Here is a 27961-nt window from a genome sequence, read left to right on the forward strand (position 1 = left end):
CTTAACACACAATGGTTAAGGACTTGTTAATCATTTAACAAACAATCTATATGGATAGTCGACTCTTTAAGAAGGTTTGAAAGTGTAATAATAATATATTATATTACCTAATACCATTGGTTGTATAATATATTATAATATCTATACAAATTCATATCATTATATTTTAATTAATATATAATTGAGTATGGTTGCAGCATACACAACAATATTGTACAGTACTGTCAGTACTACACTACTACAGCAACAGTACCTATGTACCATATTATAATAAAGAATAACACCATAATGGATGGTAAATGCAGAATGGCAATAGTTTAAAAACGAAACACCTGTAGAATGCATGTTATATTGGTGGCTAATTGTAGTACTTAGAACTGGAATTTTTGTCTAAATAATTAATAAATATTAAATGCACGCAAACTCGATTGACACACATTTCGTTGTTTAAACAATCGTCAGCTGGTATAATTAGGAGTCATGGATACCCTTACCCAGTTACCAACTTGTATAAAATAAATGCGAATATTATAATTTATTACTGTATGTCTGTTTGTAATAATTTATAATATGACGTATAAAATACGTTTTATGTAGATACCTGTAGATATATGTACACTGTACAGATATATTTTATACGATACACGAACTGTGTTTGCCTATGTTTTGTAGAGTGGGTACGGTCATTTAATCTAATAACTTAACTTTAAAGTAGACAAGTAGGTAAAGTCGGAAATTATTATATTTTGTACCACCCAAATATTATTTTAGATAGAGCATTATTCTTATACAGTTAGATACACACATAAAATAGGTAATTAGGTTATTAGGTAAATGTAGGTACCTAGGCAACACTCAGCAAACCATAATGCAGTTTGCATTTGCATAATTATCAGTGTTTGTCTATTCTATTACCCGAATAGAAATAATTAAAAGCATTTATATATTATGTATCTATTTAGATGAAACAGTTATTTTCTTACTCTACTGTTATAGGGATAATTTTTTTTAAATATTTCTTATTTCCCATTGCCTATTTATTTAGTTTTAGTTTTTACGTCTTTAACAGTATCTACATAGGAAGTTATTTAAGAGTAGTTGGTGTAGTCTGCAGATTATAGGTAGTCTGTCAGTCTGTGCCCTGTGGTACCTATATACCTATTATTCATTTTTTGTAAATACAGATGAAATAGATGAATAATCGTTTTCAAAATCGTAACACTTAATTAGTATTTAAGTAAGTACAAATTTAAACTTGTATAAATGTCTATAAGTGATGTAGGTCGTTATATTATTATCGAAGAATAACGTTTTTAATCGCCTACAAAGTGCAAAATATGTAGGAATAATTGTTATTTTCTAGTGAATAACAGAATAACATTAATAACCATTTACCGTATGAAATGGGAAACATCGATAATAAGTTTAGTATAGGTAGGTGCTGGATTTATAAATAGCATTATGATTATACTGTTTGTTCGTCACTGAACGAGTCCGGTCTAGGTAAACCCATTAATTATAATATATTAATATATCTATATGTTCAACAGGCAATGATAATATGGTCGCTAAACTAATATTCAAAAATGTGTTGTGTCCCAAACTCACAACCACGGTCTTAGAAGATAAGGTCCGACGACTAGTATTTATCAGTTGTCCGCTTGTTGTAGCAGATTTAGTTCAATTGTTACTCACGAGCGCTGCAGGTTATACTTATTGAGGTTATGATTTTATGAACTTATAATTTATTCTTATTTAACATTTTGAATTTTGATAAAGTTCAAAATTCCGCCAAAAATCTAAAATCAGCTATTGAACTCCATAGAAAATAATTAAAATATTTATTTCTATTTACCGAGTAATTCACAATTGTATATGCTATTTTATTACAATCAGTTTTTTGTCGCTAAATAAATTATGCCGAACAATATTTGTTTATTTGGTTGTAATACCAACAAAAAATTATCCGTGTTTTCCATTCCAAAAGACGAACTTTTAAAAAACGAATGGTTAAAATCCCTCGATGTTTCTTATTTGTATAATAATAATGTTGTCTGTGAAGAACATTTTCGTACAGACCAAATACAAAAAAAAAAGGATATATTTGATAAAGTGGGGAAAATTGTATGCTCAGTAAGATATAGATGATATGTAGACTATAGTATTTAGAAAGTATGCCTCATGAGTTATGAAAAATGATTGTTTAGGTTCCTTTGTTACGTCCTCGATTATTACCTAATGCAGTTCCTTTTAGGTTTTCTGCAAGGAAAAAATTAAAATTTGATGATAATACTGAAAAAAAAGTAAAGTAATTCTAAGACCATGCTCACAACACTCACAATTTGAGTGTATTCGGGTGTAGAACTAATTAATTAGGCCAGAGGTTCTCAAACTTTTCAGTCCAGCCCCCCCCCCTTTTAGTTAACCCCAGACCTGAGCCCCCCCTCATAAAAATAATTTTAATAGTCATGTTTAGAGTAAAAAAATGTTAAAAACAAACAACAAATATTGATAAATATTTAAATAAATAAATATTGTATACAATGCAAAACGCGATTATTATTACGGACATTTCACAATTTTTTTTTATTTTTTCTACCAATGCAATGTTGATTTTTAAAATTGTCTTGCACCCCCCTGGAGGGTCGCGCCCCACACTTTGAGAACCTCTGAATTAAACTATTGGACACATGACAGATAGTTTTTTTTTTCTCAAAAAGGTACCATCAGAACATAATTTTCCAATGACACGTCAATAGGTCATACCAAGAAATAACTGCTTGCTAAGAAAAACTATTAGAAATGGATAATATGGTCGATATGGATGATGTGATCAAATTAGTAGACAGCTGACACTTGACACAAATTTTAGGGAACCACAAAACCAGGTAGCAGGCACCCGCGCCAGTTGGAAATAGTAAAAATAAGTTCTGTTGCGGTTTTGCGGACTCGAGGATCTCAGTGTTACCATTGCAAAATTGATTACAACAATTAACGGTTTTATCTGCACAATTTGGGGTCATTTTTGTGCCACACTGATAAAAACTACCTAATACTTCTTTTGAAACATATAGGTACCCTCCCATTTTTTATTTAATTAGATACAAGTAAAACTTATGCACTACAAAATATTTCAACATATTATATGCAACAGCTAATAATACGTAACATTATTGATGTTTTTTTATCTAAGTACCTTTATTAACCTGACGACAGCCGTGTTTAATCCTTAAAGGCTATTTACCAGCAGAATAATTGTAACTTGTAAGTGAAAACATGAGAGTAGTAAGTAAAAAATAAACGTTACCTAATTTCTATAAATTATTTGTACGAAGTACCTATGTAAGTTCCAACACGATAAAAAATGTACGTATGTGGAGATTACCTACACTAATTTATTATTTATATTATACTTGTTGATTTTTTTTTTTAAGACATAACACATAACATCTGCTTGACTATATATTATTTCTTTAAATACATTTATAATAGTATAATATAACTATTTATAGAAATGTATTATGGTATTTTTTTAACATTACCATAATTTTGACTATAGTTCATTATAAAAATAATAGTTTAAATAATTATTTAACATTTTTAAGTATAAAAATATAACTTGTTATAATATTTATAAGGATATAAATAATATAGGTAACAATATTAATAATATAATATTATTTATATTAATATAACATCTATTACTCGTACATATTATCGTATCATTTATTCATTTACCATATTATAATATTCACAGACAAACGATTAGTAGGTAGCGTATAGGAACATTAGGAACCTACATGTGTATTTTTTTGCATTATATAAGATATAGGTAAGAACTTATATACCTATATATATATATTTAGACATTGTAGAAACTATAACATAAATATGTTTACCTCTTATTTTTCGTGTAGGATCTTACAAACATTCAATCGTCTTTGCAGAATAAACGTGAACGAAAAAACAAATGTTTAAATAACAATAAGTAATATGTTATTTTTATGCGAAATTGTAAAAATAGTAAATAGGTATAGGTACAAGTACCTACCAAACATCAGCTCCCCTAATAGATATATTAATACATCATTTTGGCCATTTTATCAAAGTTAATTAAACTAGATATACACATTTTTATAACGCCCGGATTTGAATGCTAAATGCATTATTTTTTTGAAAAGGTTTCAGAAAATGATTTTGAAGCACAAAATCAGTTCAATCAGGATTATAAGCTTAAACTTCTATTTTCCATTTTTAATAATTTTAAAGCATTTTTTTTATGATTTTTAAGTAATTTTGAGTTTGTATTTATTGTGCGTTATATGAATTTTTAGATACAATTTAAATAATAATTCAAAATGTTAGCTCAAGAAGTTGTGTTCTGAACATTTATCATTTGTTGATCATTCTATTTATAATTTCGATACGTCTATAATATATTTTTCTATTTGCATCGCGATTCGCGATTAATAGCTATAGTGCCAGTGCGCTTAGGTAGCTATGGTACTAAAATAAAGGCAGAATTTAACAAAAACTTAATAAAAAAATGTTGGTAAATTTAGAATGAGTAATTATTAGCTTCAAAAGTGATGATTTTCACCGACCAATAAAGCTCAAAACCATCACTGATATCTATTAATTTTTTTCTGACTTTTGTAATAAAATTAATTTAATTTAATTATTTTCATTAATGGAGACAGCTGACATACAACCAAGTAATCTCCCCTAGGTTGACATCCAAGCTTGGCCATGTGAACTATACTTTTTTGATCTCTATGATATATCTGTCATTACAGATTTGTGAACTTATATAACTCAGGTTCACAAATCTGTAATGGCATTTTTTTATTATTGTCCAAAACATTACGGGCAACAATAGTTATTTAATAATTTAAATTTTTCAACTATTTTAAAATTGTTTTTTACGGTAATGGTCCCAAAGGCCATCACGTTATTTTATCCCGCTTTATAATAAACACAATATTTCTATACACATGGCTCCCGAATAAAAACATCAAATACGTAATGTGGCAACTGATATGTCAACAATTATTATATTATATGGCCTTTGTTATTTATAATTAAAGTAAGTGCCTACTTGTATAATAATTAAAAACTGTTTGCACTTATACATTGACATACAAAAATATTAACATGTAAAAAGTACAAAATACATAATATATTTCAAAAGCTTACTATCTATTTAAAAAATGTTTTAATCTTCTGTTTTATGATGTCATTTAAATTTATGAACGTTAAACCTTTCTTTTACAAATGAAGATATTTTTTCTAATTTTAGATTTTGCAGGATCAATAAATTAATTGATTTTACAATAATGTGTTTTTTTTTAAAATTTAAAAAAGGGTTCTTCAAAATTTGTTAATACTAAAATAATGATAAAAAAAGTTAGGAGTAAATCAACAGTATTTTTTTTATGAGCGTTAAAAGTTAGTATTTTGGTAAAATCGGGAAAATTTGCAAATTATATTATGATTAAAAATTTATAGTTAGAAAATGTTTAATACTTCTATCTATGGGTATCAACATTTAAAACAAAATACCTCATAAGTTTATTTTAATGGAAATAATAAAAAAAATTTAGCGTAAAACACATACATTTTTTATGAATGATTGAATTTCAAATAATTTTGAAGACATTATGTCATCACACAAAGTATTTTTTGTTTCTTGCTACATCAGTACTATAGAATACACATATTACACATATAATAGTGATTCCACTTATTTGTCATTATTTTAAACCACTAATTTTAAAATTTAATCTTGTAAAAAGCACTCAATAAACTAATTATGGAAGTATAAATTTTAGGTCGGTAGGTAGTAAATAACTATATTAAAAAATAGCAATTACTAAGTAGGTACTTACCTAATATGTGTATCGCACAATATCAGAGTGAAACAAGGGCGCCCACATCTGTCAAAACCTAGGGGGGTGACATTGATGACAATCATAATAATAAGTAAATTTTTTTAATATTATTATTAAAAAAATTAATTTATTATTCATAACTAAAAAATTAACAATCATTTATCTATTCTAGGGAGGTGACATGTCACCCCCTTGCATCCTCTAATGGGCGCACTTGTAGTGAAATTAAAAGGCACTATAACTATATGCTAGATCGGCTTGATCAAGCCAAAGATAATCCTTATAGTATAGTACCATATATTTATGTTTATAGCTATAATAAGATATAATAATATTATTATACGGTAGTGTAGCAAAGGCTGATCGTTGGTCGGAAGTAAAAATTATAGTAAAAATTAAAAAATACTTTTTTATTTTTCCATTAGATATCAATTTTTCTTCCTAAAGTCGAACAATAAATAATAAATGAAAGTTCTATTAAAGAGTTTGCAGTGACTTAATTTTCGGATTTAAAAACAGCAAATGTAACTACCAATCTTTAAGTAATTTGAATTAATTGTGAATTTTTATTTAAGTTATAAAATATCATATATCATATATAATTATTAATTAGGTACATATGTTTCAAATTTAAACCTTATTGTTATTCTCCAACTCCAATTATAAAAATATTTGTAGTTTATGGTTTATATACTACAATTTATTGTTCCTCTGTGGGCATATGATGAACATTTATTGTTCCATATAAGTTTGATCTAACATATATAAATAAAAATTAAAAATAACTAAACAAATAATTTTAATAATATTATATATTACTATATCAGTCAAAAATTTAAAATTTAAATAAAACAGTTTTAATAAATTCACATTGAGAAGTTTGTCTATTACAAATTACAATATTATAAAGGTACCTATAGGTATTATATATTATATTTTACACGAAAAATGAGTTCGTATAAAAAAAAGTAAAAATATTAACCTAACATAACAATAATCAATGTTGTTTCGTCTAATTAATATAAATAAAATTAAAAATTACTACGTATATAATTTTAATAATATTGTATATTAGGTAAAAATTTAAATTATGCAGTTTTTATAAATTCAAATCGTGAAATTTGTCTTAAAAAATATGTGTGGGTATTTAATATTTTTACAACATTGAAATGGACAACTTTTTCGATTTGAATTTATAAAAAAAATTTTATTTCAACTAACGAAACAACATATTTTTTTTTGTGTAATATATCGATTTGAATTTATCAGCACACAACTTGTGTAAAACTTCATAAATCAGTTGGGACACAATTCGTGTACCCTACTTTTATTATTGGGACACAACTTGTGTACCCCATTTTTATCATTTTGATACAACTCGTGTACGAGAAATTTCGCCAGGACACAACTCGTTAACTGCGTTTTTTTCGTTACATTATTATAATGATACATTCTGAAACGTCAATATTGTGTTAAAATACCTAGAAACCTAGGACCTAGGTTGCCTCTAGTAACCGATCCATAATGAAATTATACGCGTTACCATCATGATTCATTATTTTTATTTATTATTTTAAAAACATCTATTATTTAATGTTTTTCCGTTCGGCGGAGAAACTATCAAGTAAAACGCTTTCGTCTTTTATTGAAATTCATCTACAGATTTCTCCATATTCAAATCATCCATGGTAAAAATAAAAAAACCACTGTAATTTTATCCCAGCTCTTATAACCAATTTCTATGATACCTAACAATTTTAACTTATGAATTATTATTATTAATAATAATTATTCGCAATCTCATCTCTAAATTTTATATTGTTATGCAAACTATCAATCTAATATCTAAATACCATATTGGAAGCAGGTGATTAACGGTACAATATTTTATATTACAATTATGTCACGCGTTATCTGCTTTCAAAGTCGACCGGGCAGGCGTGGGGCAACGAGGTGCTGCTATAGTTTCCCGTAACCGAACCGCGTGGCAAATGAACTTCGATAACAGACCACTTAGTATCGCTTCTATGTAATATTACGCTATAGTATTGTTATTATTACCGCAAGCAAACGTCAAAGCCGAAAGCGCATCAGTCCCGTCTTGACGCGCGACCGAGTGCTATCGTCGTCCGTCGCCACGTCTAACGACGTTGTCATATTTTTCTCGTTCGTCTTTGTATTCACATAAATATTACCACGATATAATTTATCGTTTTTCATATCGAGTGCCGTTTATATATACCTACACCATGCAGTCGAAAACGCATCTGCTCGAAGACGAATTTTCCGAACGTAAGCAATCTTATTCTTTTATTGTTTAATTGTTATAATCATACTTATGTCGGGTTATCGTGTTACAATGTAACTGCTGCAGGTACCTCTATATAAGTGTATATTATAAGTGAATGACATACATATTAGTTAATTATTCACGGGATTTGACCTGGGCGATTTACCTACTTATTTCTCCTATTTATTTGAATAATGTATTTAATAAATAGAATTGCTGTAACCGTATTATTATGAAGTCCATGCAGGTTACTTATTTTATTTCAGTTTGTATAAAATTAACAATACGCTTTTTGTAAATTATTTTACTCGACTACTCGAGATTAACTATTTTGTTTATTTAATAAACATATATCTGTTTAATAAAACTATGGAATGAATTTTCCAGCCTCGACATTTACCTCGAGTACAGAATAAAGTAGAACTTTTTGTTAAAAAATAAATAGCAAATATTTCACTGTTACGTACTGCAACCATAGGCGTAACTGCCGTAACTAGTCTTTTAATTTAGGAGGGGGGCTAAATTCCTAAAAATATTGTATAGCAAATTTTTTTTAATTTGATTATTATTTATTGTTTCTATTGGTGTTTACTACTGATTTCAATGATTATTCGTTTATATGAAACATTATATTATTTTGTTATATTGTAAGAAAAAATAAAGTTAATACTAATATGTTTATATGCACATATATTCATCCAAAAATTCTGAGGGGGCTGACGCCCACCCAAGCCCCCCTAGTTACGCTTATGAGTCTGCAACTATTAAGTTTTATTATACATTAATTAATTTTATTCTAATTTACCTCATTACATATTATTATTATTATTATTAACATATTGTAATACTAGTTATTATATAGTATATTTTAATCTTGTTGATATAACTACTATATTATCTACATTAATATTTAATATTGTTGTTCTGTTTGTCTGCGTGTGCGATTATTTTGTGCAAGAGTACTGGTCCTGTCCAAGGTCGATTCAAGCATTTAGCGTCCAGGGTCCACATAGGAGGAAATTTGATTACATTTTAAGGGGGGAGCAACTTATTAGGTTTTTTTCCTATCTTTACAGTATAAATTCTAATTTATTAAATAAGCATACATAACTAAATTTCCCATCATGAAATATACATCGGAGTATCGGACTAACAATGTATTGTACTTAATGATTTGCCTTTTTTCCCTAGTTTGCTATTAACTGATTCAACACCACACAACACCCCTGAGGAATTATGTCTATATCGCTAAAAAATATAATAATTACTAATAAGTCAGTGGCGTAGCCAGGATTTTAAAATGAGAGGGGGGTGGGTAACCCAAAATACTAAAAAAACATAACCAACAATTAACAATACCCGAGACAATAACAGTTCATTTTTATATTAAGTTGATACAATCTATGGGGACACGGCCCACTGCCCCTCCCCATGGCTACACCACTGTAATAAGTTATAAATAATATATTATATGTATAATAATTTGATGATATTTTATTGTAGGCAGAAACTAGGAAGAGTAAATAAAAAAATCACTGACTTTGTCTGTGTGTATTATTATTTTTGACAGCTAAACTAATATGCTTGCGTAATTAATAAACGCAGGTTTTTATATCGTGAATTTTACCTTACACAAGTGTTATAAATGTAGCAGCTGTTAGTTGTTTCTCGCTATGATTACGCATGTAAAAATAATACAAGAAACTTTTGAAAATCAATAATGTGGTAACTACGTAGATACCTAATTGATTCGATATTATCAAATTTATTTAATCGATTTCTAAAATATATAATTCGAAAAATGTTCTTACTGCTGAAACTAATATTTAGTAGATAAATTGAGATTTCTCAATCTTCTCTAAGTTAATCATAAATTGCATGTCTTATATTATATAATTTATTAATATAGTTGGTAATATATTAATAAATACTGAAATATTTTCAATTAACAGGCTTTGCTTCCTGCTCGGCGCTTGCTAAAATCGTTAACCCTTTATAGGATATTTGAATATTTTATTTAAAAACATATATATTTTTATTTGTTTTTTGATTGTCAATTATTTTATATAATAAAGAGATACATATATTATGAGAAATTAAATTTTATAATATACGACCACAAACTCATTATTATAGATTCTTAAAATTTAGTCCCATATTTAGGTAAGGGGTACGACTCGTTTGCGCACATTTGCCTTTTTTACGACACGTTTGCGCACAAAATCACAACTCGTTTGCGCACACATATTTTTTTATTGGTTATAAAATCATACTATTAATAAGTAGTAATAATAGCATATTATAGTTATAAAATTATACTAATTTTGTATGGTGGCATACAAGTCCGATTTTCTTTATATAAGTTAAGCGATCAATTATTTTATTTTTATATTCATTCCAAATATTTTCCAATTGTATCTGCTTATTGATTGTCTCTTTTTTCTTGTAGTTTATGATATTATTGTTTATCGAATTAATTTTTAAATCAGTTTCACTCTGAATATCAATAATTACGTCAATTACTTGATGTATGTGTGGATGAGCAGTGTAAAACTGACTGTTATAAATTTATAATGTTTGTGATAACTTTCTGCACCATTAGTAGTCTTAGGATTATTAATAGGTTCACAAGCCCATAATTTAGGGGGAAAATTACTGTCCGATGTTATGTAATTTTCTAAAATATAATCGGAAAATATAGAAGTAGTACTTGGCGCTAACGACATAAAATCACAAAATCCATCAGAAACTTCTTCAGGAGGTAAATAACTTAATCCAAAAAAATATTTCATCCATTTGCCAATTTCAGAGTCATTGTTTAAGTACTCTCTCGATAATATTTTGTGTTGTTGAATATGTCTAAACCAATTTTGTCCTAAATGAAAGTTACAACATGCAATTTTGCAGTTAGGAAAAATTTGCAATAATGCATTATGCGCAGCTTTTTCAAAGTCTACATGAAAATTGCTTAAATTTATTATTTTACCAGTAATTTGAATACATATATTTTGTAATGTATTCCACATATTGACGTAAGTATCAATATGTTTGTTACTTAAAAAACAAAACGCCACAGGAACATAAAAATTGTTTATATATACGTGAATAGTATAAAGTTGAACAAAATATTTCGGAGCGAATGTAAATGTCCTGTAAAACGTGTTCTGCACTTTGTAGCAATTCCAAATTATTTTTACATGTAAATATAAATATATTTTTATCATCACTAACAAAACAAAATGCATTACCTTTGTTAGTAAGATTATGTTGAAGATCAATTAATTGTTTTTTAGCATCTTCTACAGATTTCGGTATATTTGGAAAGGATTTCTTTCGTTTTTCATATATGGATCTTCGAATTAATTTCATATCGCTATATTGAAGATGTTCAGAGTTATCATTTATTTGCAGTTCCCGGCGTATTATTTTTTTTATAGTTTATTTGGTTTAATGTGTAAATCCTCTTCTGCTCTACGTTTTAAATTGCTTCTTGGCTCTTGCTACTTCTCGATGAATTGTTCGGTTATCGTACTTTTCATGGGTATGCGTGTTTGTCATTTTTAAAATTGTATATTTTATATTATTAACCAACCTAACTACAACACTCACGGAACATTTTTTATTTGTACACCTACAATGTATATCACCTGATTTCAACGTTCGAAATTCTCTAAATTTATAATTATCTATATTTATGCACTTTTTACTTCGACGCGTTTCAAAAACATCAGAAACTTCGATATCCATAGTCAGTATAATAGTTATAGTACTGGTTTCTGGCGAACGACTGTTTAAAAGTATATTATATTTAATACACGTTGATTATTTTTAATGATGATTATGACTAATGATATCGATTATTGATATGCTGATAATTTGTATCGATAATACTTTAGGTAAGTCCAAATTTAAAAATATAAAATATTATATTATATTATGTTACGCAGTAACATTTATGTTGTGCGCAAACGAGTCGTCCGTTTCAGATTAACGACGGTATTCGTTGTGCGCAAACGAGTCATCGATATTTAGGTGAAAAATTTGGATTGTGCGCAAACGAGTTGCACCGTTAAGTAAGGTACTTAGATACTTACATTTATATTCCACCAATTATCGGGTACAAGTTGATTTTAGGTTATGATTTTTAACATGTAAATTGTACCCTCTGGAAAATGTCTATATGACCACCAAAAATAAGTTTAAACTTCACTAATATTAAATTAATTTAAATTTCATAAATATCATAAAAAAAAGTAATAACTAAATTAAAACTTTTATGCAAAATGTATTATATATATCTACATAAATAATAAAAAAAAGTAGACAAATAAAATAGCGATTTTCTGTACAGTGAATGTCAAATATATTTTATTGTGTAAATTACTGTAATGAATATGTTAAATTTAAATTCAATAATAAATCATTGCCATTGCTTAGGAAAAACGATTCTGAACGAAGAGACTTTGTTGAACTATATTTAATGCATTGTATAATATATATATATATATCTGTTATCATAGACGCAATTTCAATAAAAAAAAAACTGAGGGTGCTTAAGCTCTTCATTTTCCGGGCATATAGCTGAATCACTGCTGAATGCAGAGGTGTAGCCAAGATTTTTTTTTTAGGGGGGGGATCTAATGGGCTAAACATTTTTAACTTGAGTTATTGAAAATCAAAAATACCAACAAAACAAAAATACTGATAACATATTAAAGTTGATTTGCCGTTAATGTATTTACTATTTTAAATAATTAAAATTTGTAAAACAATTCATATTTAAATTTAATATTTCAAAACAATATAAAAAATACAGCCAATGGGGGGGGGGCTATAGCCCCTTTATTCCCTCGTCCCTTAGCTACGCCAGTAGCTGAATGTATATTATAAGAAAGCATTTGTGGGTGCTAATTTTAAAATTGGGGAGCTAATACACTCTAAACGCTCCCCTAATTGCACCTATATGTGTAATAAATATCAACAATTATTATGATAAGTTGAATAAATTTTTGACAAAAAAAAATTACATTTATTATATTATTAATATTTATTTATTATAAACGTATATCTGTATATCATACATTATTGTAATTAAATTTCGAGTCAATACTGACTTACGAGTTACGAGTATAGTATAACGGTGTGAACAGTATCATGGTAAAAATAGGCAATAGCTTAAAATTAGTCTAAATATTTTGAAAATGTAATAATTATATTCCTACATAGAATATAATAAAATAACGTAAAAGTTTCACGTCTTTGTTCAGAATAGGTTTTTGTAATGATTTATCATTGAATTTAAATTTAACACGTCCATTATCGTGACCTACTGAATTACACCTGCTGTACAGCAGAGTGGTTAGCGGTTACCTACTTGCCCACCTTATTTTCAAACTATATCGTGAATATTGTGAATTACAAGCTAATATAATATTTTAGTACCTATTTTATTTTTTCTATTTTTGTATTGTATATTACTGTATAATATTGTTGTCAAAAATTGTTTTTGTTGAAACGTATAATGTTTATTAGACCACCACCACATGCTTTTAAAATAAAATCACACACAAGTAGTATTGAGTAAATATGATACGGGTAGCACCGTAGGGGATTTTATTATATTATTATGGTCTACTTAAACACTACTACGTAAAATAAAAATTGAATTTGAAAAAGAATATATTAAATATTATTATATATTATTATATATCAATATTATCATATTGATATATATATACATATATCATACAAAATTTTCATCGTCTATATGATACATGTATGTATTTATTATTTGTATTCTTTAAATAATATACCTAGCTCTTTATTTTTTTTCAATTCAATTAATATAATTTATAATAGAAGGTGAGATTAGGTACAAAGAAAAACAAATTGTATATTCTTATCAGAATGGAAGAATATTGATCTGCACCAATTCGATGCTTTTAACAACTATGTAGTTTATGATTATGATTTATCGTTGCAGATAAAATTATGGACAATTATTTATCGGATTATGTACGCATATCGTTCATTTTCATAATTTATTTACTCATTAATACCTAGCCACCTAGGTATATCCAATAATAAAATTAAGTTTTATATTATCAACAAAAATAGTGAATGTTGATTAAAATAATGTATACAAAATCGTCAAATATTGGTAGGTATTAAAATTACAAATAAATAGTTAATTAAAAAATATGTGAAATGCTAAATATCATTAATTATTCGATTATTCTAAAATGTAAACAAATATGTGCCTATTGCATATTTTATGTAAAATAAAATTATATACCTATTTACTATAAGCATTGTTCTATCTTGATGTAAATTTGAAATAATTCACTTAAAAAAAGCACATGATGATCTGCAACACGAATATGCAAAATAAAGAAGTTTGTCAATATATTTAAATTTTAAGTATATATAAAACGTAAATCATTAGTCATTACTTATTTCTTTTCTATAATGTACATTTTTCATAACATGCATATTACTTTATACTTGGCAGTATTTATTTATTTAATAATTTTCAAATAATTTTAAATAATTTATTGCTATAATATAATATAATGTATATGAAACAAATAATTAAGAATCTAAATATATTATTTAGTTATCATTGTATTGACTTATGTACCTATATAATATAATATAATCACTAAATGTCTAAACAACATCATACATGACCTTACAATAGTTATGAGTCATAACCAAATATTTTAGTTCTGCAATATTCATAAATACTTTATTGTCTTTACCATTTAAATGTATTCATATTTATATGTATGTAACTGATGAATATAACAAACATTCATAAGATGATCAAAAACGTGCGATAGCCAAATATTATAAGTCTAGGTTATAAGTGGCGTGTGTATATAAACTCCATGATTATCCATCTGAGTTTTATTTACTGGTTTACAAGGGACACTAGAGTATTCGCTTTTATGCTTTAATCCAATAAAAATGTAATTTTATAAAATAATACAATTTATTTTTACCTGGTTATTCATGTTTTGGGCAAATTATTTGATAGTAGTTGTTGATGGGTAGTTGAAAAATATTTTATTTTTCTATTTATTTCTGGTTGGAACTGTTTTTATTATTTATTAATTTTTCATTTAAGATAATCCTATTGATTTGTGTTTATTTTGATTTTAAATTACAATCATAATTATTAAAACTTCATATAAAATATAAGATTATTTAATATGCTTATATGATTTGGTGTTACTAAAGAATTTAAGTAGGGTATTGGGCATTTTGGCTTCCTACCTAACCTTATCATAAGTACTACATTTACTTAAAATGTGTTTGACTATAACTTGTAAGGTGAGTAAAAAATTGATGCAGTTGTGGTGTTATCCTTTTTATGAGATAATATTAATTAGAGATTGCCGTGTGTAAATTGATGTACATTTTAATTTTCATGGATATTACACGACGTAATAGGCATAATATATTAATGGTACTTGTAATTCATTTATTTAAAACTTAATTATCTAGGTATAACCGGTGTAGGTACTAGTTACAGAATTATAGAGTCTTTCTTAGGGATATATCATATATTAGGTAGGTATTAAAATAATAAAATATAATAATATGTGTTAAGATATGTTGCTACCAGTTATCGAATAAAACAATTAAAAATTCGTTAAGTAATGAATTTGATCGGCTATTAATACTCAAAGTTGAATTATTCTCTTATCAGAATATTTATTTACAATACAATCATATCGAATATATATAACTAGTATATTTTGAAATAGAATTTTACAATTGCATTATAATTTTTTAATGTAAATAATAAATTATAATATACCTAATATACTTTCCATGGTATTAATTGTCTTTGCCCTCGTAACGTTTATTATAAACTATCTAATAAACATGTTACAATTATACCCAAATGCATGGTATATTTATTAATTCAGATTTTAAAAACTCTAAAACACGTATATAATGTTTATGTCATATATATTATATATTATATGTATTATGTTATTTATTTATTCATATGGCAATGTATTATGTTTATATTTATTTTAAAAAAGTAATTTATTATATATATTATATAATTTATATATTTTTTTTATAGGTGGCAAAATACCTGGTGTTCGATACCTGCAAAGTTTTTTATTGTTTCTATGCCTTTTCGCAGCTTATCTGTTGCGGGTTAGCATATCTGTTGCAATAGTGGCTATGACGCCTGACAAGAATTCTACTGACTTCTTACTCGAAACGCATTACCACATTCCTGTTAGTAAGAATACATTTTCTTATTACAATATAACCTTATCTTATCAGTTTATCTTAAATGTTCCTTTACAGGGTTCATTTGTGTTCACTTTTCATAAATTTCCTTACATTTACGCAGCATTTAATTAAGTTTCATCATACCGTGATACCCTCCATAATTTGTTTAAATTCCAATATGGTTACTTATCCAAGATACTTGATAGTGTTTTATTATTTTAAATGTTCCGATAAAAAGATTGACCTATAAATTAAGGTTTTGTGTCTATTTTACATATGAGTATATGACATAACCAATCAATATTCTATATTTTATTAATTATTTTATCAGTATTAATGTTTTTATCACCTTTTTATTTTCTCATAAAAATACAGTGAAAACTCCCCAACGGACACTTCCAAATAGAGTACGTGTTTTTGAACAAACCTCACATTTTCTAAAAATTTAAACCTTTAAATAGCGGACACCTCTGAATAGCGGAAAACATTTCAGCAAACGAGAGTGTCCGGTATTTAGATGTTTCACTGTATTATAATATTATATTCTGCACATGTATGGATCAAAAGGTATTCAGTTGGACACAGCATACGAAGAGTTTGATCCTAAGCGCATTCTTTTGGGGCTACCTCATCATGAACTTGCCAGCAGCCATGATTGGTCGCCGGTACAACAATCAAATGCTATTGGCCGTGAGTATGACGTTGACCGTAGCTCTCAGCCTAGCCACACCAGCATTGGTGGTTGCTTTCAATTGGCCGGTGCTTGTACTTATTCGGTTCTTGCAGGGCCTTACTCAGGTAAAATTGCATTGTTATAGTAGTAATAGTTTTGACATTAAAAAAAAAAAATCAATAATTCACATAGATATAAAATTAACGGTACATCTGAATTGCATGCCACCTCATTAAGGGGTCTGTCCGAATTGCATGCCATAGATAATTTTACTAAATCAAATAAATTAATTTACTTTTCCACTAGTATTCAGCTGAAGGAACGCCAGGAACGAGCTTTTGTTACATTAAAATAAAATAAAATATTGAATAAGTTAACACGACGAATATTATTTTATTCATTTTGATGTCGTAACACCATATATGTCAACTTTTCTAAAAATAAAATTCTATTAATTTCATTATTTTGAAATCGCGTTATCGCTGAACTTAAACATAATTTTTTTTTCAAATATTTCTCGATGTCTATTATTTAAATTTGAAGTACGCATTTTTACATACATATCAAACGGTACTTGCTTTAGAACATCGACTAATTGAAATATACTAAGAATCAGAGAGTAAAGCATACTATTCAGTATTCAGTTTTGAATGGAATGATTAGCAAACATTAATTGTATATAGTGTAGAATTAGAAAATTCAGCCCAAATAGATGGTGGACATAAACTGTTAGCCATCATATAAGCTTTTAAGAAATAGTCACAAAATGCATGTATTGGTATGTATTGTTGGGTCGAATTGTCATGAATTGCCAAATTAGAAAGTTCAAAAAAAAAAAATTTAAGTTATGTACATAAGTTCATGATAAATATATTTGTGGGTACACGGCATGCAATTCGGATGCAGCCAAAATTAATCGAACATTAAATAATTGCAGAAATTCAGCATTAATATTACTGATATTATACGTACATTTAATAATAATGTTACTACATATTATATAAATTATATAACGTATTAATACCGGGTTTCTGTTTGTTTGATACGCGTGTACAAGTGTACATTATGTGAATAATTACAAATATAATTATTTTATTGTTATATATATATATATATTATATTATAAATTTAATATTTATATCTAGGCGTTCACCATGCCGATGATACATGGCATCAGCGCCAAGTGGGCGCCACCGAATGAACGTGGTCGTCTCGTTGGATTTGTATTGGGAGGTAAGTAAACCATTTTATAGAACTATCGTACGAAGCACTTTTAAGAAGTAAGATCAACTCGAAAAATATTCTTTGGTCGCAATAATCATCTTAAATTAATCTGACCCTTATACTTATACGTATTACCTATACAAACTATAGCTTAACTTATAATCGTATAAAGTGGTGACTATAAACTATGGCTATACACACTTCATAATCATTTAGTTTCACAAAACTTAAAGGTAATATATTTAAATACAGCAATTATTTAATATAATACATATGTACATACATTTATACATTTTTTACATGCATTGAAATTTAAAATAAATGCTTGATTGTACGAATTTGTTGCATATATTATATACATATGAAATTTAATAACGATTCAATTTAAAAATCTTAAAATTGAAAATTCATCTATACAACTGAAAAATAACTCACTATTTATTTTATGAAAATATAATCAATAAAATGTATATAATAATGACTAATGAGTATTATACGGATATTGAACATTTATAATTTAATATTAAAGAGTACAAATTTAATTTCAATGCACTTTGTATTAAATTCATTATTAATCCTCTTGTTGCTGTTTTAGTATACAAGTATATATATATATATATATATATATATACACATATGTACACAATGTATGTATTATTCATTTTTTATATGGATTACTTTTATAAATTATTATCAACGCATTAAAACTTAAAACTCAACCAACGCTATCATGGGTTTAGTATCTTGGAGAGATGTAATGTAATCCTATTAACCTCGTGGCATACATAATATTATATACTATGTCTTATAAAATTTTAGATACTTGAAGAAACCTACTTCACTTTATGTTTTTATCTATTTATGTTAAGTACCAAGGGCCAATTAAAGTTTCCTAATATTTAATGTAACATACTGTGATGTATACGTGGGTGGGAGGGGGATATATGGAGGATAGTTCACGCATTATTGTTATATTGTTATTGGATTTAAAATCAATGCCGCGTGCATTATAATGATGTTGATGAATAGATTCACAGTATATAAACAGCTCGAAATTATTCTAAATTACTATAAGAATTAGTAATGAGAAACCTCATAGTCAATTATTAAACTTTTTTACTTACAATCAAAAATGTTATCTTGCATAAAAAAAAAATATATTTTAAATTTTATAAAAAACAAGTCAAAAATATCCAAATTAATTTTTTAAATTATCTATGAAATGTGGTTTTAAATTTGATGAAAATTTCAAAAAAGTTTCTACCGTCATTAGTTTATGGATCATAACTAAAAAACAATATCGGTTTTGTCACAAATTGCTTTTGCCATAAATTCCCAGTTATCGCAATTTTTTTTTTGTTTTTTCCTATGATTCTGAATCGGGATTTTTTTACTTTTATCTCTCTCAAAGTCAGATCTAATTTGCTACCAGAAATCCTTAAATGTTTAAGATTAAAGCATTATTATTTCTTCAAAAGGCGATGAAAAACACAAAAAACTCGCTTCAATGTAAAACCAATACTTTATTATTGATATTGTATGTAAAAAATATAAAATGTATAAGTGTGTATAATATCAGAACTAATTAACATAAATAGTTTATTTTTTAGACAACTAATCTACATAAATATTTTGATTGTGATTTATGACCGTATATGTAGTTAACAATATTTGTAGGCGATGTTTTGGTTATTCTAAACTGGTTTGTTGCAAATAATGCATGGTAATTTTCATTTAGATTCTGCTTTCTAAAATAAAACTTAAGATCATTAAAATAATTAGTATGTAAAATATAAATATATTATAATATAGTCAATCTATACGTTGGTGATATTTTTTTAAACAGTTTTTAATTTATTTAGTTATATGAATTGACGACTAATTACAGTACCATATAAAGAAAAAAACTTGAAACTCAATTTGCTGAATATGTTGAGATTGAGTACTTACTCAATTACTGTGATGAATGTATTAAATTTAAATTAAACAGTAAATCATTATTATATTTAAAAAGAAAACTGAATGAAGGATGAATCGAAATCAATTTTTATTGAATTGATATTTTATGTTGTAATAAATTTTATAGTCACCTTTATAATAATACTTTATAAATATTAATTAATTTAATAGGTTAAATTTTTATCAAAAACATTGCATATAAGTTAATATCGCTGACCTATCGTTAAACTATATTAATTGATTAGTGGTATAAACATAAAAAAATGTATTATGCTTATAGGAAATACTATTATACAAGTTATTATTTGGTGAACATTTTAATTATTCATGGTTATTTATTTTTAATTTTTAATTACCTACAACATAAAACCTGATCGACTTTATAAAATCTGGTGTTACTTAAATTTTCCGATATTTATTTTAGTTATTCCTGAAAAGTTTGATAAACCGAGAAAATTTCTAACTGTTGACTACAAGTAACAACTAAATAAAATCGTCTACTAGAAACCACAAATGTCGAAGTTGGTAAAATATTCTGCTCTATAACGTAATGTGACAAACACAAAAAATAAATAAAAAAAACCATAAAATATGGACACATATTTTCACCAATACGTCGATTTCAAGAATAGGCTATAGATTTACAACATATATACGATATATTGATATACACTATGATAGATTTTATAACAGTGATAGTAGGTATTGATACATTTTTAAAATTGTTAAAATTATGTAGAATTCTAACAAATAGTATTGATTATAAGAAAAATATAGATATGTAAAATATTGTTTAAATGTATATGTGATGAATGGTTCTATTTAAAATTTAACTATGGTGTATTAGGTTTTTTAAATTTTAAAACAAATACATTTGAGTTCATTTAAAATCTTGTATGGTAATTTACTAATTTATAATGAATATGCAAAAGATAGATTTATAATTAGAACTTAAAATAACGTAAATAGTGTATGTAAATCTTGTTATTGATGAGCTTATAAACAGTGAAAATATTTACTTACTGAAATGTTTAAATTTATTAGTTGTATTTTAAAAACATACTTTATTTATTATACTTGTAAAACAATATAATTTAAAATTGTTATATATATTTTATTAATTAATATTAAAAAAGCATTTTAAATATAGATAAGTATACGAAATTTGAAATATTGATTTTAAGTCAATTCTTTGTCATTTCCACATATAAAATTAATTTTATATCAATATATTTACTATCTTTGATGTTATAGGATTTTGTTAGTTAATTTGATTAAAATAAATAAAATTGGAATATTTTACAGACAACGCTTCAAAAAACTTAAGATAGAAAATACAATTAGAAAATAAAATACAGTAAAAACCGTTGGTAATGATACCGACTATAACGCAAACCTGCATGTATAGGTACCGTGTATAATGTATATAGTTAGGTATATTGAAAGTCCCGTAAAAATGTCTATATTGAATGCACTAACTCATATTGATTATTATGATGTTTTTATAATGACTATACGGATTTTATTACTTATGACTGATATTTTTGGTTTATATTAGAAAAAAGTGTAGGAATCAGTGTGATTTTTGTACAAGCAAAATACAAAACATTAATAATGCATAATAATTTTCTTTTTAATACAATATAAATGTAGTTTTAAAATAATAATGCAACTTTTATTTTTTTGTATAATGTATTAGTTACGTTTTAGTGATAAATATATATAACTTATTAATCGTATTACAATATTATGTTCATATAAATATATAATTGAATTTTTTTTAAATTTATTTTATCGTTTTGATTTTAATGAAAATCGGTTATTATGATGATAATTTTGATTAGTGCCATCAATGACATTATAAACGATATATATTGCGTTCAGAACCTAATTCACATATAATTAAAGAAAAAATTAAATAAACCATTATTATTATAACTTATAGTGACTCTATAGCATATGCCATAATATTTATATGAAGTTTGTTAAAACAATGTTAAATTTTTTTTTAAGAAAACTGTGATGATAGTGATATTATTAATTTAAAAATACCATTTAGTTCATAGAGGTAATTTTTTTTTTATTAATGCTAATGTCCTTAAGTATAAATACTTTTTTATTCAAAATATATAAATTTACTTAACCATAAAAATTTTCGAGATGTATTGAAGAGCTTCGTGCGAAAGAATAATTGTTATACATTTTGATAATAATTTCCTATTTTTATTTTAGGTCTTCAATTTGGTACTGTCATAACTTTAGTTTGTTCTGGAATTCTGGCTAGTACTCGATCGGGATGGCCATCAATTTATTACTTTAGTGGCGCATTTGGAATTTTTTGGGTAATATTATGGTTATCACTTGGGTCAGAAAGCCCAGATACACATCGTCTAATTACACGATCTGAGAGAAACTACATAAAATCATCATTAACCCAAACGGTTTCGGAGAAAAAGGTATAAAAGTTGTAACGTAAAATGAGTATATATATTATATACTATATCAGGCACATAAACAGAAGACAATTTGTTTTAAAAGGGGGAGTCTTTCTACGAGCCTATAGTAATTATACTCCCTTAACTATTATTATTATAATTATAATTATATCATTCAATGTTTATTAATTTTAAGTATATTATCAATTATTGACTGTTTATTTTTTTTTACTTATCTTAGAACTTAATAACTCCTTGGAAAGAAATATTTACTTCAATGCCGGTATGGGCTGTTACGATATCACATGCTGGTCACAATTGTGGATTTTGGTTGCTACTTAGTGAAATGCCCACGTTTATAAGTTCTGTGCTAAAGTTCGACATTAAATCGGTAAGAATAATAAGATAGTATAATTAGATGATAGTATGTAACTGCGTTGCTTATTTACAAAAGCGTAAAAGCGTATGTGAAAAAACATGGATTATTCGATAAATATCCAATTTCTTCGTTTGAAGAAATTACTAATATTCATTAGATATTCAAAACGTATACAACTTCAAAATTTTAGATAATGAATTACTAATTAAGTAAATGTTTTAATATTGAAAAACAGTGGACATTTCATAATAATATATATATATATATATATATATATATATATATTATGTGTATTAAATATTAAATAGTACGAGTACTATACACGATACACGTATTTAATAAGTAAATAACATATTATATACATCATATTATTATATTACTAAATACACTTATATATTAAATTTATACACCATTTACTATGTAAAATAAAAAAGGACAATACGAAATGTATATTAGATACAATAATGAGTAAAAATTGTGGTAAACATTTTCAGGATGGATTTGTGTCTGCATTACCTTACTTGGCTATGTGGCTGTGTCAGTTTCCAGTTACATATTTTGCTGATTATATGAACAAAAAAAATGTGACTTCTCTCACTTTTTCGCGTAAATTTTGGAATACCTTAGGTAAAATAGAAATTGCATTTATTTATACTTACAACACATAGATATATTTAACTGTGTAATGTTTAACCTCGCTATGTTATAATTAGTGGTCAATGATAATAATTATTGTTTAAATGTATTTTGATAGAACTACTATAGACTCAATAATAAAATAAACTAAAACTATTTTTATTTTAATTCTAATTAATTTAAAATATCTTGCAGAAAAGAGAGCTTCAATCCATTCTATAAATATATATTAATAGATAAGATAATTTTATAAATATTTAAATTAATTTTGTTTTTATTTTTTAATTTGTTACTTGTTTAAGGAAATTATATATTTTTTACAAAAACTAAATAGTGAACAAGAATATTGTTTTTAATCGTCAAAATGTATATTTGAAATAATTAAATAACAATAATTATGTAAAATCGATTTTGTAAACATTTTGGGAATAGAAATAAATATTTTTTAATATTATTAATTTTTCGTTTAAAAGCATTAAAACAGTTTAAGCAGTTTTAATCCGAATAATGTAATGCTATACAAAATCTCAGTAAAAAATATAAAACTAGACGAGATAATAATATATTTTATTTCAAATTACAGTCGGGTCTCGATAATCCGAAGGAGATTGGGGAAAGGGGTCGTTCGGATTAGCGATTTGTTCGGATTACCTATGACTTAAAAAAAAAACATCAAATTTATTGTAATTTAAATTATGAAATTTTATTTTTATCTGTAAAAACTCGTTATTTCAAAAGACAATGAATATATAAAAATATTAATATAATTATGAGTATAATTATGAACCTTACTATTTAAGATATTGATTTTTTTTTTTTTTGTACACTGGTTTCTATTATGGATTGGTATGCCTTGTCCCGAAAACGTCTAAACAACATTAGTTCTTCGCAGCTTTCATCGTTCATACACGTGCGATTACAAACATAATCGAAAAATGTTATTACCGGAAAATATTATTTATAAATACATACATACGTACATATTACATATAGCGATAAGATAATTCTCAAGCCCGTTCGGATTACCGCGTCTTTCGGATTAGCCTGTGTTCGGATTATCGAGACCCGACTGTATGTACCTATATACATTATAATTATATTCATATACAAATTTACTTTTCTCATATCTTTTTTATTTTCTATTATTATCGTTATATTTTGATTAAAATTTTCTGTATAATAATAATAATAATAATAATAATAATTAATTTATTATTGAAACCTGATTGGACCCAGTACACGTAAAATAATAATAAAAATAATAAATAAAAGTTTACTCGAACATTTTTACACCGAGGACGATTTAAATGGAATCTCGTGTATATAATTGTGTAAAAAAAAGCGTAGAGTATTATAATTATTCACTGTCGTGTTATTTTTATTATTCGCATATTCAGGGATGAGCGGCGGTGCACTGGGTCTCGTAGTCCTAGGCTACATGGGCGAAAATGCAAACGCAGCCATATGTATGTACGTATTTGTGGTGGCCATTGGCTGCTGTACGAATGTCGGTTTCAACATTAACCATCTCGACTTGGCACCCAATTATGCTGGGATTTTGATGGGCTTCACGAACGCCGTAGCGGCCCTGGGCGGTGTGTTAGCACCCACTGTCTGCGGATTCATCGTACACGATCAAGTATAAATATAGCGCGTTAGATTTTTTATTTTTACTAATATACGACGATTCATCGAATCGAATCTCCATCTACAAAAAGCAATTGATCTTAGGTTTTTCATTATTTATACTTATATACGTTTATTTTAGACTTCGGTGGACGAATGGAGGATCGTGTTCACGCTGGGAGCCGTCATACTTTTCTTCTCCAGTATTTTTTACATTATTTTCGGATCTGCGGAGGTACAGCCGTGGAATGAACCTAAAAACGAAAACGGTAAATCGAAATAATTTATTCATTTTAGTCGCATTGTACCTACATAATATTTTAGTCACATGTTCTAGTTCTAGCGAACTCCGTGATATACTATATATCAAAGATGGCAAACCCATAGGCTATAACTCATGTAACTGTCCAAAAGAAAATCATTCGTAGAGAATTTTTAGGCTTAACATGAAAAGGAAGGTCGTTAAATTAAAATTTACACACAGGGAAAATAAAATCCAACCAAAATGTTTTATTTGACACGCGAGTACAGAAAGGTTTTCCATTCCTACTATGTATTAAAATTTAAAATGATTATACATTTAGACTTATTACGTGGTATATAATTTTACGCGTTATAGGACACATGTTAAACAAATATAAGGTAATATCGGTCACTATTCATTTGAAGTCATTTGAGAACACTAACACTACCAACTTTAGTCTGATTAATAGTGTCACACAATGTTCAACATTACACACTCTTGGTTATACCATAAAATATTTTTTTAAATATTTGTTTACATTTTTAACAAAAATGTCCTATGTATTAAAAGATCCTTTAAAGTGTTGGTTTGACCAGAAGTATAATACGTACCATAATAACTAAATTATAAATACTTATGTATAATTCTCACCCAATATAGTAAAAAAATAATGTTTTTTCGTTTACAAAAATATTTTCAATTTATCTTCGTTTCCGGAAATACTGAGTATGAAACTATAATCGGAATATAATATAATAATATATTATGATGTATAAATTAAAATATATAATATATAATGTTATATTTTTATAGTCGGTGTTCGGAGTTTCATGCAGATGAAAACAGATTACGGTTCTTCTGCAGGATATACGTCTCCATCATCGTCGTTTGGTAAATGAACATGAATTTAACGATTGACTCTGAAAAATCAAAAATCGTTTTATTTTTCTTCGCCCACAGTTAAAGTTACGCCAAAGTATACCATGTTTGTACGACAATAACCGAACACATTTTTATGGCAAATAACGTCGCGCTGCTAACTTTAAAAAAAAAACAATGATGGACATTATTTTTTATACATTCTGTTGTTGTTATATTTTGGTTTATTAAAGATTTATAATTTGTTATATTTTTAATAGCCTTTTACGTTTTTTAAACTTAATAACTATCGTGCAACAATTATTGATGATATCTATTTATAGGTGAAATATACTCATGCCTATTTGTTTTTGTACAATTGAAAAAAAAGTATTTTTAAATATCAATATTGTATTATTGTAAAATTGTACTATTATTTAGATTTAAATGTGAAATTATTTTTATTTGTATTTAGAAGTAATATACATATATGTATATGTACCGAGTTAAAAAAATAAGTATTAAAAACATAAATATTACAATGAACTTTAACTCATAAAATATTGGGTGAATTGTAATGAATATTGGTGAGATTTATTGTACATCATACACTTCAAAAATTATAATATACTAAAATGTACTTACATTTTATCATTAATTCCATAATAGGTATATAACCATAATTGACGATGGTTTACTAATGTATGATAGAAACATACGTATGCTTTATATATTATAATTTATACAAAAATTTGTTATTTTTATTTATACTCATTGGTATTTTCAAAGCTTTATAATGACTATAAATTATTATTATATATTATTATTTATACTTAATTATTATATTTGTTTTTGGCCTGTGTTGATGTTTTATTATAAAAGCATGCACTGAATGAATTAATTGTATTTATCTGATGATTGTAATGGTGGAAGGAAGCCTCGAATCCCTGCATATCTTTAAACCTATACATATATATATATCATATATGTATATATTCAAGATCTATGTAAATATCAAATTAATATTAAGACGAATATTTGTTAGATAAGTCTCCATGGGCACTCACCCGAGAGCATGCTTAGTGGAGCCCATATTATTCTGTTAAAATAAATAAAAAATATAAATATAAATAAAAACACACATATATATGTTTTAATACACTTTTCATATTTAAAGTATATACATAATTATTTTTATAGTTTATCTAATTACCTATTGCTTTAATATTATTGATTTTAAAAAACCCAATCACATGTTCTAATCATTGTTCTGATTATTTATTATATTTGAGGTCCGTCACACCAGCACCCCAAGTTGTGATTTTTTACACCAAAATTTCACAAGATTATGTAATCATTTTGTAACGAAATGTAACCACAAAAACTTTTTTTGTAACTTACTAGGAAGTTCAGAATTTCAAACTTTAATTCCGGGTGCTGGTGTGACGTCACACCAGCACCCCGGTACCCTTCAAAATGATTCGATC

At 26.3% G+C, this 27961-nt stretch overlaps 2 protein-coding genes across 3 annotated transcripts; one reads left to right on the forward strand and one right to left on the reverse strand.

Moving 5' to 3' along the window:
• Positions 1–7884: 7884 nt before the first annotated feature.
• On the forward strand, positions 7885–26752 carry LOC132921661 (sialin-like). Of its 2 annotated transcripts, XM_060984809.1 has the most exons (11): positions 7885–8183; positions 16283–16443; positions 17008–17238; positions 18259–18346; positions 22529–22752; positions 22973–23122; positions 23605–23737; positions 25144–25385; positions 25515–25641; positions 26430–26507; positions 26577–26752. In XM_060984809.1, the coding sequence occupies exons 1-11, from the start codon at positions 8141–8143 to the stop codon at positions 26615–26617; spliced, it is 1518 nt and encodes a 505-aa protein (XP_060840792.1). In that variant the 5' UTR covers positions 7885–8140; the 3' UTR covers positions 26618–26752. The 2 variants fall into 2 exon arrangements, with proteins under 2 accessions (XP_060840792.1, XP_060840793.1); XM_060984810.1 differs by lacking the exons at positions 7885–8183; positions 16283–16443 and adding an exon at positions 16620–16847.
• Positions 10701–11207, reverse strand: LOC132920037 (uncharacterized). The gene has a single exon (XM_060982070.1). The coding sequence runs from the start codon at positions 11205–11207 to the stop codon at positions 10701–10703; it is 507 nt and encodes a 168-aa protein (XP_060838053.1).
• Positions 26753–27961: the final 1209 nt, after the last annotated feature.

This window comes from Rhopalosiphum padi, chromosome 2 (genome assembly GCF_020882245.1).
Source record: "Rhopalosiphum padi isolate XX-2018 chromosome 2, ASM2088224v1, whole genome shotgun sequence".
Classification (NCBI taxonomy): Eukaryota; Metazoa; Arthropoda; class Insecta; order Hemiptera; family Aphididae; genus Rhopalosiphum; species Rhopalosiphum padi.

Coding starts and splice junctions, on each gene's coding strand:
- LOC132921661 (XM_060984809.1), top strand. CDS start 8,141: ATGCAGTCGAAAACGCATCTGCTCGAAGACGAATTTTCCGAAC. Junction 8,184..16,282: donor CGAAGACGAATTTTCCGAAC/GTAAGCAATCTT, acceptor TTTTTTTTATAG/GTGGCAAAATACCTGGTGTT. Junction 25,386..25,514: donor GATTCATCGTACACGATCAA/GTATAAATATAG, acceptor CGTTTATTTTAG/ACTTCGGTGGACGAATGGAG.
- LOC132920037 (XM_060982070.1), bottom strand. CDS start 11,207: ATGTGGAATACATTACAAAATATATGTATTCAAATTACTGGTAAAATA.